At 44.8% G+C, this 17441-nt stretch overlaps 1 protein-coding gene across 1 annotated transcript in view; it reads left to right on the forward strand.

Annotated features, from left to right (window-relative positions):
- Window positions 1–17441, forward strand: part of CAND1 (cullin associated and neddylation dissociated 1) — a 393750-nt gene that overhangs the window by 88508 nt on the left and 287801 nt on the right. Inside the window, exon 4 of the mRNA XM_078676454.1 lies at window positions 3843–3966. Coding sequence (XP_078532580.1) covers window positions 3843–3966 — 124 coding nt within the window. The remainder of the gene's footprint in view (window positions 1–3842; window positions 3967–17441) is intronic.

Genomic DNA, 17441 nt, shown 5'->3' on the forward strand with positions numbered 1-17441 from the left:
TGTATGTCGTCATTCCGGTGATATTCTCGGACCACATCCTTGGGGATGTGGACCTTCTGCTCGGTAGGACCCGGGGAGTGCGGTTGCTCGGGCACCCCTAGGTTTTTGTTCAGTTTGCGTATTTCTATCTCCGCTAGTTTGCACTCGTGCTCGTATGCCAGTCTTTTTTCTTCGAGGTCTCTCTGTCTCTGTTTTTCCTCTCGCTCTTCTCTGAGCCGTAAGTGTTCTAAGTTTATTTTTTGTTCCACCAGTTTCAATTCTCCGTCTAATCTGAGTCGTGCCAAGTCTAACTCGTGTAATCTATTTTTTTCCCGCTCTTGGATCTCTTCACGGGAAGGGCCTGTTCTCCGTTCCTCCGTCCGGGTGGTGTTGACTTCCGGGGCTGCGGGGTCCCGGGGGGTTGCGGTATTTGTCTCTGCCCAGGCCTCTAGGGCGTTTTTGAAGTCTTCTTTTGTGCTTAGCCCGGTGGTAGCAATGCCTAAGTCCATGCAAAATTGTTTGAGCTCTCGGTGGTTGTATTCTTCCAGCTTTTCCATCTGGAACTTCTCCGCCGATCCGCTCTCTTTGGTCGTCATTGTGGTTTTAGTCGTAGGGTGAGTTACTGTCTGTATGGTACGCGTTGGTTCGGATCGCGCCGCTAGCCACCAATGTTAGACGGAGACCTGGAGGGTCGGCCGAGCACAGTGATCGCACAGACAGGTAACTTCCCCCCCACAGATGGACACCACACAAAGATCAGGGTAACACCTTTTATAGGCACTTCTGGTAGTAGAGTGGTGCGATACAAGGCGATCAGGACACGATGATCCTCTCAATTCTAGTCTCTAGTAAGGGAAGGGGGTAGCGGGACAGTCTTGGTACCTACGGGTACTGAGGTGTAACGGTGATAGCTCACAATCCTCGAGCTCGGTGTTCGGATGGGTCGGACCGTGGCAGCGCCGGCAGGTCCCGAAGAGGTCGTAGGTGGCAACGGGCCGCGGCAGCGCCAGCAGGTCCCAACGAGGATGAAGGTTACAACGGGCCGCGGCAGCGCCAGCAGGTCCCAGGAGAAGGCAGGTTGCAACGGGCCGCGGCAGCGCCAGCAGGGCCCACGAGGATGGAGGTTACTACGGGCCGCGGCAGCGCCAGCAGGTCCCAACGAGGATGAAGGTTGCAGAGGGCCGCGGCAGCGCCAGCAGGTCCCACGAGGATGAAGGTAGCAGAGCCGCGGCAGCGCCAGCAGGCAGGACAATAGTTCACAAGGCAGGGCTGCGGCAGCGCCAACAGTCCGTCAAGGATGAGTTCTTCTCGGTGTCTCTCGACTCCAGGATACAACTGCCTTCCTGTCCTGGGGCTGCCTCAGTTATAGGTCTGGCGCCCTTTGATGTCCGGACCCTCGCTCTCGGAGGTCGGGAGGTCTGGGATGAGGGAGTCCAGACACCCAGCAGGGGGGTGGAGCCAGCGCCCGAGGAGTCTGGGGGTGCTCGGCACCTGGCGGGGGAGAGCCATCGACACTTCGTACTCCCATTGACCTGCCAAGTGGTCCGTTCACCTCCTGGGTGGAGGGTGGTGCCGGGATGTCGGGGCCTGGCCAGGCCCGGGGTTGGGGTCGGGCTGAGGCCGCGCGGCCGCGTGGTGCCGTGTCCAAGATGGCGGCTGGGCCGGGCAATGGTGCTGACGGTGGCCCGGGCCCTGTCCTGCGGGGAGGGAGCGAGCCACCAGGACTACTGTAGCCACTACTGCCTTGGGATGAGGAGTTCCCTGGCAGGACATTTGTCAGGCAGCTACGTGGGCCTCGCTGTACACGTTTACCAAACACTAGTGCCTTGAGAGTCCTGTCCGGAGAGATGGCTTCTTTGGCCGTTCAATGCTCCGGCACTTTTTGGTGTAATCTCGTTCGCAGACCCACCACCGGAGATAACTGGTATTGCTGGGGTATCCATTCTAAGGTAATAAATCTATCACTAACGTGTCTCTTTCAGATGCACAAGTTACTACTTGTGTAACGATATATCTGTAAGAGACATTAGTTAGTGATAGATTCCTTACCGCCCCACCCATCCTCCCCGTTCTGCGGACTGATTACTAGGGTTAAGGTCATCCCTTTTAGGGCCCCAGTTTTATGCACCAATGGTCAGTATCTTGCATGGCTCTGCGTTTCGGCACGGAATAGTTGTGTACAGAACTGTTGTCCGCGCGCATGGGTGGCGCCCAAGTACTCTCCGTGACGTCATCTTGGCGCCTACGACGCCATCTACTGACGCGCAGGGGTACTGCTAAGCAGAAAACTTTCCGGATCCAGCCTGACGCATGGGGATATTCTAAGGTACGGAATCTATCACTAACTGTCTCTTACAGCTATATCGTTACACAAGTAGTAACTTGTGCTACAGCTCCTGCCAAACCTGAGGAGAGGAAACCAGTTGGCTGAATTGGTGCAAGCTGTTTGTGGAACGCTGGCTGCTGCAATGAATGCTGCCAGTTTTACTGCTTTACTAGGGCAATATGGGAAGTCCTTAACTGACTATGCAGACTTTCAGTGAAAACATTCACAATTAAAACCATATATTTTAATTCAATCTTGCATGAAGGAATGATTGTTTACAGCCATGTTATTAGCAGCACTGCAGACTCTTCAGAACTTGCTGCTCCTGGATGTTGTCATGGTAGTTCAGGTCACCTCTTGACCTAGTCTTGCGGCCGCAAGCATAAAGCACAATGGAGGATTTTAACTCTTCCATTTTCGGATAACACTTTTTGGCCCAGTTGCAGAAAACGAAATTCAGAGCAAGAAATCCATGTTGGAAACCATCCAACCTCTAATTAAGAAGTACAAGAAACCTCAGAACTGACCTTATGGGCTCCTCAGAACAGAGGCCCCTTTATTCTCTTCTGTTATCAAAATGCTGCAGATATTTATTTGGTAGGTTCTTGTACAAGGGGTAAGGTAGCTCATGCCTTACCAAGAAAAATATTTATTGCAGAAATCTGTAAAAGGGTCATGTGGAGAACTGTTCATTTGTTTACAAGGCTCTTGATTCGGACTCCAAAGCTGGTGCCTAAGTGGGGCAGGCTTCCTAGCAGAACCAAGTGGACAAAGTGGTCTATTCCTCTTCCTTTGCATTTCAAGGGATAGGCTTGCCATGTGCATACGACTATTCATGAATAAGCGTAAGAACTGTTATGACTAATAAAGAAGATCCCTTACAGGAGTAGGAAAAGACCCTTGCCTTATATCCAAGTTCTCCTCCTTATTGCTCCTCATAAGCAACTCTTACAACTTTGTGAAGAAAAGAGTGAGCAATTATTTGTTACGCTCAGGATCTTTGATTCCTGTAAAAAGAGAAGTGGGCTAATTGTCATTGATATGCTTTGATAGGATACCGATGCAGTGGCATTCCTTAAAGAAACAGTTTGGGATTTCCAGCTTCTCTGGTCTTTAGTCTGACTACATTGCCCTGTACACATTTTAAAACCTAACTTGCTTGTTAACAAAAATAGAGCAAACTAAAATTGTCTGAGCGAGCCTGGAGATAGATCAGGTTTGTTGGTATTAGTTTTTTTAAGTTCTCTTTTAAAGAAATGTTTATATTTTGGATCCTGCACATGGTATAGTGTATAGTGGTATAGTGTAGGACTGTATAGTGCTTATGATTTTAATGATGAATTCTCTGAAGGAGAATTAGGGCTATGTGTGAAACTTTTCCTTCCTTGCTATTGAATATTTGTTTGTTTACTTGATGTTTTCACTTTACTTACCTGACAGTGTTAAACTTTATTATTTTTTTAGGATGGATTCTGAGAACCTTTGTTTTGTCGTTCTGCCAGTAAAGGAGGTACTTATGCATACTTGTCTGTTGTAGGCTCTGCATTGGCTGCAAATGTTTGCAAGAAGATCACAGGACGTCTTACAAGTGCTATTGCCAAGCAGGAAGATGTGTCTGTTCAGCTTGAGGCTCTTGACATTATGGCTGATATGTTGTGCAGGTAAGATCATCCGGGATAAACAGCAGCTCTTTAATGCTGTATTTTCTAGCCTTGCCTCAGGTACATTTTGATGGGTGGGAGTCGAGAGGTGCATTTGGGAAGGACAGTTCTTTCTCAAGAATTTGCTTCAGATTCAAAATAGTGTTTAATTTGTAGCATCGGATTTCTTGTTAATGAATCAGTACCTCCTTTTTTTTATTTAACAAAAAAAGTTAATGTTTTTTTGGAATCATTCCCTTTTGAATTGTATCACATCTATCTAGTATGGACCGCCTTTAATCGATCAGCTTGTCTCAAAGCAGTCTGTCTATACATTGCCCCTGTGTAACTGCACAAAAACATTAAAATGGGAGGTTCTTGTGTATTTTAGATGTGAAAACTTTTGAAGGACCAATTTGATAATAAACTAATGCAGAAGTCCGCACCAGCTACTATTTCTGGCAACCTATTATTCACCCCTGGCTTGTACGTTTTTGCCAAGTAGGGCCTGTGACTGAAAATTTGCTTATCCGGTACTGGATAAACATCCCAATGCTTTCATAGTTATGTGGGATACAGTCTAAGCTAGTATGCACCAACTCTCCTTGCATAGTGTTTGAGGCTTGTCAGACTCCCATAAAGTCTTTTGGAACGAAGTGTCATTTGTCAAAAATATGTGTGAAGTCAAATTTGAAATGTTGAGGCCATTTGAATATGTAGAACGTATGCCTGGAGGCATCTTTGCGCTGCCAGTAACAGATGGTTTGCAAACCGAAATGGCCAATTGTGACCAAACAGCCAGGTCTTTCGCGCTTTCCTGAAACCTAGTAGGGAAGTGGCTGCTTTTAGCTCTTGAGGTAGACCATTCCAGTTTCAAGCAGTGCAAATGACAAAGCGCCTACCTCCCTAGGAGGACTTTTTACACAAGGGAACTACCTTGTTTTTGGCAGAGCTGGAGTGAAGGGCCCTACCAGGCTGATACTATTTGAACCTTTCTCTCAGTTAAGCAGAACCTAGACCATGAAGTGCCTTAAAGGCAATACAAAGGCCCTTAAAGACTGTGTGCTTTTTTACGGGTAACCAATGTAGTCTGCTATTAGCTTGTGCGCCCAAACTAAATCTAGGGACCAACAAAAGCATCCGGGCTGTTGAGTTTTGCAGGATTTGCAATTTGCTTATAGTTTTTTTTTTTTAGGGATAGTTTGGTACAGCCCATTACAATAGTTTTCTCTGATTAAGACTAATGCAATCCCAGTCCTTAGCAAATCAAATGGCATGAATTGAGCAATTTTCTTCACAATGCAAAGGAAGAAAACTGATGCAGAGATTACTTTATTGACATGCTCTTTAAACGTTAGTCTGTTCTCAACCCAGGCGCATAGCTTTTTAACTGTCTTAACCAGCGTCGGGAGGGAGGCTTACTGATCTGGCACCATAAAGGCATTTTTGCCAAACTGAATATCTTCTGTCTTAGAAGAAATCCATTTACGGCATTTTTTTGTCCATCCATTAGCTCGCTGCACTCATGCAGGTGTCCCTCATATTAGGACCCTTATTATAAAGTGAAACTATAATCTGTGTATATATCAATCAAAAGGTCATGATTGATTGTGTCAAATGCTGCAGATAGGTCGAGCAGGATAAGAGGAGCGCTACCACCCTTATTCACTGATGCCCTTAATTTCCTCTGTGACCTCAATTAGCATCGACTCGGTGCTGTGACCACCCCTGAAGCCAAATTGAGTCTCATCGAGCAAACTGCTATTTTCCAGAAATGTGGCTAGTTCTGTGTTTTAGGGAAGCCTAAAGATAGGCTGATAGCTGTTCGGGTCTTGTTCATTTAGGTTAATTTCTTCAGCAATGGAAGAACAGTAGCTGCCTTCCACTGTTTTGGAAACACACCTGAACTAAACATGACTTTGAAGATCTTTGCTAGGGAAGGAACCACTGAATCGGGAACAAAATGAAAAATCTTTGTTGGACAAGGGCTCGATGAAGATCCGGACTTTGGCTTGGAAATGGCCAGTTTGACTTGATCCTCCGAGTGGAGCAAATTCAGTAAACACTGTCCTATCAGAGATCACAGACCTAACGTCATTGCTGTTCTGGCAGTTGAAACCACTGGAGGTGGAATCTAATAAAGATTACCTTAATTTTCTCTTGAAAATGATAAGCCAGGGAATTGCAGAAGGCCTGACTGCTTGTTGCGGAGTTCGGATAGCTGGAGTGAAGGGTTTGGTGACCGCTTGAAACAATGCCTTAGTCAAATTACTGGCTGACTTAATTTTCTTAGTAAAGAAAGCAGATTTATCAGACCCACAGCAGGGCCCATAGTCTTAAATGAATACATGAGAATGGTTTATGTGGGACAGCACAGCCATCATCTCCTCTTTTCTTTCATTATTGGGCAATATACCTTCCCTCTCTGTTAAGTTATAAGCCAATTTCTTTGGACCTGAAGGGTACTGGAAATGATTGAAAATGGAGATACTCTTGTTTTATTTCCTGACTCCTTGATACCAACCTCAAATGACATGTAGCTTTCTCTTCTAGAAGGCCTAGATGTAGAGCTTAACCTTGAAATCTGAAGCTACAAAGGAGGCATTTTATCCAGTGGGTAGTTTACTATTAAGTATACCATCATAGGTAAGAGCAATTGAGATTTAAAGCAGGAAAAATACATTAATGTGTAATACAACTCTCACCATTGTTTACAAAACACAGTTGTTCATTTGTCACTCACCCTCTGTGTATACATTTTAATTTCTGTGATGCTGAAAAAACTATTGATTTTCCAACAAGAGTCTTTATTAAGTACAGAAAAAAAAATTGTTCCATGGAGCCCTTTCTTTAACTTGTTTATGTAGCCTGTGTCCTTACTATTTCAGGCCTTAGGCTTGAGGTCCACTCCTGGACCATTTTAAAATACCCAGAGGAGTGGCAGAAAGTAACAAAATACAATTAAATATTGGGTACTGCGAGGTGTCCCTTCATTTTAAGGTGCAATTCCAAAGACTTTTATCTTGGCAAAGTCACACAAGCAGTTAAACCACTTGAGCAAAAACAAGCATTGGAAATGCAATAGGTCTCGCAATAACGCGAGTCTGAACTATTAGCATTGTAAATGATAATGCCCTTTATTTTTGCGTTCTGGTTTTTGGAACATAAATAAAAGGCTTTGTCATTTACAAGGCCTATAGCTTAAATTTGCGTTAAAACGAGACCTATTGCATTGCAATGGTGGTGGTGCTGCTGAGTTTTCTCTGAATCTGCACTCTGAATCTGCACCCACAATCTGCACCCACAATCTGCACCCACAATCTGCACCCACAATCTGCACCCACAATCTGCACCCACAATCTGCACCCACAATCTGCACCCACAATCTGCACCCTGAATCTGCACCCACAATCTGCACCCACAATCTGCACCCACAATCTGCACTCTGAATCTGCACCCACAATCTGCACCCACAATCTGTGAGTGGCGTTGCGTGTGTGAGTGGCGTTGCGTGTGTGAGTGGCGTTGCGTGTGTGAGTGGCGTTGCGTGTGTGAGTGGCGTTGCGTGTGTGAGTGGCGTTGCGTGTGTGAGTGGCGTTGCGTGTGTGAGTGGCGTTGCGTGTGTGAGTGGCGTTGCGTGTGTGAGTGGCGTTGCGTGTGCAAGTGGCGTGTGCGAGTGGCGTTGCGTGTGCGAGTGGCGTTGCGTGTGCGAGTGGCGTTGCGTGTGCGAGTGGCGTTGCGTGTGCGAGTGGCGTTGCGTGGATGAGTGGCGTTGCGTGGATGAGTGGCGTTGCGTGGATGAGTGGCGTTGCGTGGATGAGTGGCGTTGCGTGGATGAGTGGCGTTGCGTGGATGAGTGGCGTTGCGTGGATGAGTGGCGTTGCGTGTGTGAGTGGTGTTGCGTGGGTGAGTGGCGTTGCGTGGGTGAGTGTGGTGTTGCGTGGATGATAGTGGGCTTGCGTGGGTGTGAGTGGCGTTGCGTGTCTGTAAGTGTTGCTGTGTGGGTGAAAGTGGCACAGAGCCTTTGATGTGGCCTGGCGCAGGAGAAATGCTGCTGCTGCTAATTAAATACAAGAGCGGCCGGGAAGCGGCCGGGAAACACAAGTACGGCCGGCCACATAATTAGGGGAGGAGAAGCCGCACAGCACACGCTGGGAGAAGCCCTTTGGTGTGCTGTGCGGCCGCGATGCGCGCTCTGTGCTGGGGGAGGGGGAGGGCCATTAGCCTGAACTCGCGGCTAGATCAAACGAAGGGTGGGAGGGACATTGAGGAACAGATGGCCATGAAAGTGTATGGGCCAAAAGTGCGTGCCTGTGGCCACGTGCACTCGAAGAAAACGCCACGAAAAAATGCGGTGGTTTGACAATCAGTTCGAGCACTTGAATTCTCGCCATTTCCCATTCCTTCGGAATGGTAAAGGACGAGACCTAACCAGGTCAAATGCCCCTGTGGGTGTTGGGGCAAAGACATATATTTATAGGGTGACAAAAGAGTGATTAAAGTTGGTGTTGGTACAGTTAGGTCAGGGAGACTAGATCTTTGCAATAGATCTTCAAGATGCATGCTCGCATTATGGGATTGCACATGAATTAGGAAAAGCCCTCTCCAGTACAACTACGGAAGATTTCGCATCTCACAGGTTTTGTAGATTCTTAGCTCTGTAAAAGTATATGCTTCAGAGCAGTGCCTATTTCAATTCAGAAAACAAATATGGTTTGTTGTTGAAAGCCTCTGTCGCTGATGCCACTAACCTGGCTCAAGGTTAAATCCACAGGAGCGACGAGGAGTTCCCCACACTCCCTAAAATAGTGCCTAGATGAAAATATCAATCCGTCTCATGCCAGGAAACTAGCCCAAGGAGATGTGGGGATTGGATGCCAAGGCGCAAAAACTTCACAATTCCCCAGCTAGTACCCCCCCCCCGGGTTGGGATCGGACATGAGAACAGGAAGGGAGGCAACCTACAGGAAGAGAATAAACACTATGAAAAGACACCCACCCCTCTGGTGATACACTAATAAAGAATGAACAATGTAGTGCCTGCTCAACAGAAACAAGGTTATCTCTTACCAGCTGGACATCTCTTGATGTCTTGTAGAAGGTCCACTGCTAATTATTTCTTTACTGGTACCAGCAGCAGAAGAACCAAAAAAAAGGGAGAGGCAGCAGAGGAACCTTATATAAAACTAGCTTACCCGTCGCGCGTTGCTGCGATCTCCAAAGAAAGGAAATTCAAGGAAACTGGTTATGATAACATTCAATTTACATTGTGTCATTTTTATTGAAATTTATTCATTTTAATATAGAAAACATTTCAAAGTGTCGTTTTAATTCTATTTCTTTATTAGAGTGCGTGTGGATACACAATTTTTTATTTTTCCGTTTGGTGCGTACATCAGTATTCGAAAGATTATGAGGGCCCTGGGGGCCGATATTTAAAAGAAAATGTATGTCAGAAACCTTCACGGGAATGTACTCAACAACTTCCCAAAGTGTCATGGCGATCGGATGAATGGTGTTTTAATTCTATTTATTTATTCGAGTGCTTGTGGATACACGATTTTTTGTTTTTCCGTCTGGTGCATACATCAGTATTCGAAAGATTGAGGGCCCTGGGAGGCCGATATTTAAAAAAATGTTATGCCAGAAACCTTCGCGGGAGTGTACTCAACAACTTCCCAAAGTTTCATGGCGATTTTGTTTGTTTTTCCGTTTTGTGCGTACATCAGTATTCAAAAGATTATGAGGGCCCTAGGGGGCCGATAGTTAAAAATATTTTATGCCAGAAACCTTTGCGGGAGTGTGCTCAACAACTTCCCAAAGTTTCATGGTGATCGGATGAATAGTGTAGTAATGCATAAAGGACAGACAGACAGACATACATTTGTTTTTATATACATAGATAATGCCGACAGCTCTCAATCCCAAGCTGTTTTCAGTAATATTGTCAAAATAAAAGGTGAGTCCCAATATATAGTCAAACGCGCATTGCGCGTGTCAAACAACAACAGAATAAACAGAATTGGCAAACGCGCACCCCGCGTATAATGGCTACAAAGTATACAAGGTATCCAAGGCGTTGAATTAATCAAAGGAAAGCGACCGCGTGTGGAAACACTGAAACGCGGTCGTGAAACAGGCTTCCCCAGAAAAGGCTTTAAGCAAACACGCACCGCGTGTATATGGGATACAGTGTATCCAGGCAGTAAAACTTCAAAGTAAAGCGGCTGCATATGGATCCACTTGAAACGCGGCCGCGCAACAACAAACCCAGGAGGGCTTAACACCGGGAGGGGCTGAACCAAGGCAAACGATAAGCTGGCGGGGAGTCGGAACGTGGCCGCAGGGTAATAATTAGCGAAAATGCGGCCGCGAGTCAAAGGGCGTCAGGAATCGGCCTCCTGGGGCACACCAAGGAAAGTGAATACGTCGTGAAAACTAGTGAAATGATCAGGACAGAAAACACAGTGTCGGTCAAGGACGGCGAGGCAACAGGAACTCAATAGAGGGAAGGGGCGTGGAATCGGGTCAGGAGCTGAAAGCCAAGCAACGGCTTTCTCAATTGGCAGGTATTTAAAGGAAAGGGAGCATGTAAAAACTCCTCCTCAGTCATAAGGCCAGGGATTAGCTGAAAAGAGATCCCTATTTCTGCAGTACAGGCACCTGAGTTTTACAAAGACCCCAACTGATAGTGCAAGACCGTGAGATCTAACAGCCTCTTGCAGTGGTCCACAACATTCTACCTCTGTTGCATCTTAAATTTCTGTACAATTGCAAGACTTTATACAAGGCTGCTGCAGGAGTCCGTGAAATTTGTGCTGAGGGAAATTGGTTAACTGGTTGACCTTGTCGATAATTGCTTGGTAATTCTTCCCTTATTCCCAAACTATATCAATAAGGACTTTCATGTTCTGATTGGTGCGCGTTTTAGTCAAGCTGCGTGGTCTTCAAAGAAAAGTTGTTCTCTGTAAATGTGTTGAAAGAGAAGGTATTTCCCTTGCATAAAAGTCTTTACTTTTTTCCCTAAGGAGAAGTCTACATTACTTCAGATTACTGAACAGCTATGTGCTACTGGAAAAGAGTTGCAACAACAAATGGACGGAATACTGAATGAATCAAACATTCACCCCAGTCAAGAGATCTGGGATAAATCCATCGTTCTTTTGCTCAGTATGCCACCCTAGTATGGACCAAGCCATATGCAAATCAGTCTTGCCAAGCCAGGTTCTCCCAGGGCCGGACACAAACATCCTAGTACCTGTTTCGGGGTAACCCCCCTCATCAGCCAGGCTAGCTTGAGTCCACAAAAAAAACAATGCATTGACATTGTTCAGCATTCTATACATTAATTGTTCTTTTTGCATTTGTCACCCAGAGTGGAACAGGTAGGCCCTGACATGGGTCCTGTGCTCTCTATGCCAAAGGAGTTGAGCTAGCCTGGCTGATGAAGGGTGTTACCCCGAAACCGGTACCAGAATGCTTGTTTCCGGTGCAGGGAAGACCTGGTCTGGCAGTTCGGGCTGGTCTGTTCTCAGGGGGAGCAGGGTCAAGACTGATTTGCATATCGCTGGGTTTAAACCTGACATGGGGAGCAAGAAAACAATGGATTTAGTCCCAGATCTCTGTACTGGGATGAATGTTTGACTTTGTTCAGCATTCTGTCCATCAATTGATTTTTTTGCACCAGGTAAGATCCAGTATTCTCTTAGTGAAAGCTCAAACTATGTTCCATTTGGCAATTGCTTAGGCTTTTGCAGGCCTCTTTCCATTTCCGAGGGGCACAATGTTGAAAGACGCTGACTGCAGATTTATTATGTACAGAAATGCATCAAAGGGAAAATAATAAAAGCAAGCATATGCAATGCAATAGGTGTCTCATTTTAGAAACTTTGACCTATTGGTATTGTGAATGACGATGCCATTTATTATTGCCGTGTTTTTTAAACACATAAATAAAAGGCATTGTCATTTACAATGCCAATAGCGAAAATTCTTGCAGTTGCGAGACATATTGCATACGTTTTTTTTTCTTTTAACTGAGGGGAATGGCTGTGTTTTTTACACACGACTTTATACCGCAATAATGCACCTTTGGTTTTATGTCATTGCATTTTTCCTCCTGAAACATGTTTACTGGTGACTGGAATTATTTTAGAAATAAAAAACTTTAAACAAACATTTTCATGTTTGCATCATGAAAATTAAACAAATGTGTGTGCAATGCAGAAAAATAGCCCTTAAAGATTTTGGAATAATTACAGAAAAATGTAAGTTCTTGCTGTCTCAAACTTGAATTCATGAAAACTATTCTATTTTTGGACTGTGTGTAATTTTTGTTATGGGAGGGTAATCTCGTGTAGAGCACGATCATTCAGCTAAAAATATCTTGCCAAATTTCTTGTTTTACTTGCTGGTTGCTTTTTCTCACGTTCGACTTGGTTGGAACAGGCATCTCTTGTGGGACTAGTGAAACTGGAAGTGCACGTTCTCTTACAGTGTGTGCCAGGCGCTTTTTTGGGTGTCTTGACGCTGGATGGACAAACCTTGTTGCTGATATCTCGCAAGCTTTTGTAAATAAATGTTTACCCTGCGTATCTTTATCTTATGACTGAATGGACCCTGGTTAGTAGCAAGAGAAACAGGAAATAATGTTTTACTTGTAAACAAATTGTAAAAATGGGGCTCCGACAATTTTCACACAAGTGCCCATCCTTGTGACCACCTATAAAACCTGTACTTTGACTATGCAAAGAAAAACTATGCAGCTTTGTCCACCCATAATATAAGGTAATAGAGGTCACGCCCCTTTCTTTAGACGAGCCTTTTCTAAAGAAAGGTCCCCAACTGCTATTAAAGTGAAAGCGTGGTATGCAGCGCTTTTACCCAAAAAAACATTTGTTTGTCAAGTTGACATGAAAGCGTACATGGCGTGCTGAATGTTGCACGAAAGCATGTAGTGTCTGCAGTAGGAGAAAAGCATTAAAGCAAATAGTACTTACGGACTAAAATAAGACATACCGCGTAACCACAGAAGTAAAAGGGCCAGTACTCATGGAAGGTTACAAGTGAAGACAAGGCGGTACTTAGGAGAGACTAAGGCGGTACTTGGGAGAGACTAACAAGCCTATAAATGAATCAGAAGCCAGATACCAAAACAGAATAATCTGGACTCCTGGATGTCAGGGAAATCGCACACACCTCTTTTCACTCATGGTGTGTTGTATTGTAATTGCATTGTTATAGTGCTTACTCCCCCAACAATGCACTGATTCATACTCGTGAAAAGGAAAATGCCTCCATAGACGTCAGTCAATATGGTCATGGTCATTGTCTTTTCTAACCCATACATCACCATCCAAACACTGCTCATTCTCCATGCATTTAATGGGCTCACCTTCTAAAACATCTTACTTCACCTTCATTGGACAGCCCACTGTCTGACTGGATACCGGACAGACACTGCCAGGAGTGTAAGACTGCACCACAGACCATTTCACAATTTAGCCAGAGAACAGGCATATTACATGCCAAATTTCCATCTATCCCCCCCAAAGGGGGTGGTTTTAGGAACATATAAAGCAACATTGTTCTGCAAAATCATACTGCTCATTGCAGAAGGAATAACTTGTCATTTGGAAGATATGTATATGAACACCACTGCGAGCCCTTGGATCCTCTAATACATTGGAACAAGGTTATGCTGTAACTAAGGATCTATACTTGCGGTGTGCCGCCGTCTCCACCAATGTCTGGGGACACTTTACATCGGACACAAAATGTTCAAATCTGCAAACACGGCCATGTTGCACAGTGCCATGCTTGCTCTTTAAGGTGATCTGCAGCTTCAAAAGCCACTTTGAACCAAGTGTCTTTCGTTCAAATTGCACATGCGCTATTGAAAGGGACTCCTCCGTGATTCCCAAAAGAAGACTAATAGTTTGTTGGTCATCTTGGGAAATGTTCTGTGTTGTAGACCTATATGAGACCAGAAAAATAAACAAACTTTTGTTAAAAAAAAAAATTTGCCCCACGTATCTTTGTCTTATGACTGAATGGACCCTGGCTAGTAGCAAGAGAAACGGGAAATAATTTTTACATGTAAGCAAATGGTAAAAATTACGCGCTGGAGATAAAAAACTATTTTGACAGTGCCAATTCTCACACAGGTGCCCATCCTCATGTACCAACGATAAAACCTGTAGTTTGACTATGCGAAGAAAAAACTACATAGCTTGGTACTCTCCTAATTTCACTTTAATAGAGCCCACACCCCTTTCTTTAGACGATCCGTGTCTACGGGAAGGTCAGCGGCCGCTATTAACCGCTTTGCCGCGGTGGAAATTTCGCTGCGGTGTGGCGGAATTTGATGCGTGTGCATAACGGACGGCCATACGCCCACCGCTGCGTCGGACGGCCAGGGGCAGTCCGCCGCATCGAAGAGGTTAAAGTGAAAGCGAGGTATGTGGCGTTATAGAACGCGAAACTTTCATTTGAACAGGACGGACTCCTTGATAAGACTCCAATGCAGTGCTGGTGCTATAATCCCCCACAGCTTTCCATGGTATGATCCAAAGGTGAAGAACAAAGGTTTCTGTTCGATGAGATGCTGGACGGGGCTTGAGCTCTTGTTTTCAAATGCACCCCACAGAGGATGAAAAACTCTATTCAAAAGACATTTTGCATATGTAAATTAAATATTCTTACATACAGTGGGGACTTTCCAGCTATCTAATTGCTGGCCACAGAAAGAAGAAAACGTATTAAACAGATACTCCTTTTTATGACTAAGCCTACCTGAAAGTGCAGCTGTCCGGTTTGCTAACGACATCTTGGGGACATTCGGAAAGATTCCCTGGGAATGCTTTCCCCCATTGCTTTGTGTTTTGTAACTTACATTTACTTGCTTTCTATTTTGCTGACTTTATTTGTTTTAGGATCTCCAGCATAAATTTGTGCCTTCCGTGTTTACGGTATCCATTCACCAGTGCTCGTTCTCAACAAAATTTGAATGTCTTTAAATGAACTGTACAGATATTTTAGAATTACGAAACCACAAATGAAGCAAATTTTTGGGTAACTCTGAAATGTGGTGGAAACAAATATTTTAATACAATCAAACTAATTAATACACTAGATTATGACATTTCCACACTATCATTTGTTCGTCTTATTGTTTTATCAGTAAAACTGTCTGTGTGCAAATGTAATGGTCATTTAATTTGCAGATGTATTGTCTGCTATGGCCCTGCCACTCTGTACTACTTTGCACTGCTGCACCGTCTGCCACTGCTCTCTGTGCAACTCTACTGTACTATGCTGTGCTGCAATCTATCCCACTGCTCTCTATCCCACTGCACTCTACTCTGTACCACTCACCGCCATTGCACTCTGTCAATCCCCTCTACTCCACTCTAGTCCACTCCGCTGTGTGCCACTCTCCACTCTGTGCACAACTCTGCTTTACTCTAACCACCCACGTTTACTCTTAATTACTCAGCTGTACGCAACTGCACTTTACTCTAGCCCCTCTACTTTACTCTAGCCCCTCTACTCTGCCACTCTACATCGTTGTACTCTACGTCACTGCATTCTATACCACTCTACACCATTGTACTCTATGTCCCTACATTATGACACTTTATTCTACACTGCACTACTGTACACTGTGCACCACTCTACTCTACAGCACTCTTCTTTGCAACACTGCGGTCTGCCACAAAACTCAACACCACTGCACTCTACGCCACTGCACTCTGCTCTGTGCCACTGCACTCTGCTCTGTGCCACTGCACTCTGCTCTGTGCCACTGCACTCTGCTCTGTGCCACTGCACTCTGCTCTGTGCCACTGCACTCTGCTCTGTGCCACTGCACTCTGCTCTGTGCCACTGCACTCTGCTCTGTGCCACTGCACTCCCTTTGCGCCACTCCCTTTGCGCCACTCTACTATATTCTATCACACACTACTCCACTTGGCGTCACGGAACTGACACTCTAGATTACGCCACCCTACACCACTTCAGAACACTCTACAACACTCTACTCCGCTCTGACGATCTACTCCACCTTATGCCACTCCACTCTTCCCAAATGCATGTATCTTCATAACTTAAAAACTGACCCTATTTGCAGAATGCAGACCATTTTGGCTGCTCTGATAAATTAACTTCAGTTTAAAAAATTTTTTTATATACCAAACCAATCGCTCTCACCTGCCAATAGCACTCGTAGGTGAGAACTATGGGCTTTGCCAGTGCTTGTTAGACACACAGCTTGTGCAGTCTTTTTGGTGCCTGGTGATGTATGCATTTCTATTAAGGACCTGTGTGTGCAGTATAATTGCTGCTCACGCAGCCTACTGGGATCGTTGGTCCTGGCTCCAATTGTATTTACTCTTTAGAATATTAATGTGATTGACCACCTTCTGGATTGTATTAAGAATCCTTAACTTTGGCAGGAGGGAAATAGGTACTCTATTCTTTGCAGATGATACCCTGGTTATTTCGAATTCCTTGATGGGGATTCAGTGTCTTAATATATTTTGGGGCTACTGTAATAAACTGGTTCTTAAGATAAATACAGCAAAAAATTTGTGGCCTTTCATTTTTACTGATCCTTCCCACATACTTCCCAGGGGTTAGGTGTTCATGTTTCTTACCTTTTATCAAGGTCTATAGAGTTCACGCACAGTCTGCTCTGCTGCCTTCATGGGTCTGATCTGTGAAGCGTTCCAAAACTTGAATAAACTGAGAGCAGCTTCAAGACATTATTAAAAATGCCACGCCGTACTTGTTCTATCCCTTATTTTGGGCCTTATTTTGATCAAATGCTGAGCTACAGTCCAACAGAGTTGCACTCCAAGAATGAATGAGCAATAAAAATGCATTTAAATCTTTCTAATTTGTCACATTTGCTCACAGAGGTCAAGTGCATTACAGTTAGGTCAAGTAGATTTTTGAAGTTACCAGACCTGCCGGTCTAGTAATAATTTTGGGATTTTTCGAGCCCTGTATTCTCCTATTCCCTTGGTTGTGTCCAAATGGGACCCTAACTTTGTTCTGACCTTTCTATTGGGAACTCCTTTCGAGCCCCTACACAGTTGGCCCTTATGGATGTTAACTTTGAAAAACGTGTTTTTGGGTGGCTATTGCATTGGCCAAGTGAGGTAACTAGTTTGCAGGCTTAGTTGTCCTTCTTTTTCACCTCTTTTTACCTGGATAAATTGGTGTTGCGAACCAAGTCTGCTTTCATGCCATAAACTGGTGACTCCTTTGCATCTATGTCAGTCCGTCACCCTTCCAACCTTTTATCCTCCACTCTATCCCACAAAGGAGGAGGAGCAGTTGCACAGGGTTTGTCTTAGGCGTATATTCAACTACTACTTGGGCTGCACCAAAGACGTACGACTAGATGACCAGCTTTCTGTGCGGGACTGTGGTGCCATAAAATTCAAAGCTATGCTCAAAAGAACCCTATCCAGTTAGATCATCTTCTGCAT

The sequence above is a fragment of the Lissotriton helveticus genome, chromosome 1_1 (assembly GCF_964261635.1).
Source record: "Lissotriton helveticus chromosome 1_1, aLisHel1.1, whole genome shotgun sequence".
In the NCBI taxonomy this organism is placed as follows: domain Eukaryota; kingdom Metazoa; phylum Chordata; class Amphibia; order Caudata; family Salamandridae; genus Lissotriton; species Lissotriton helveticus.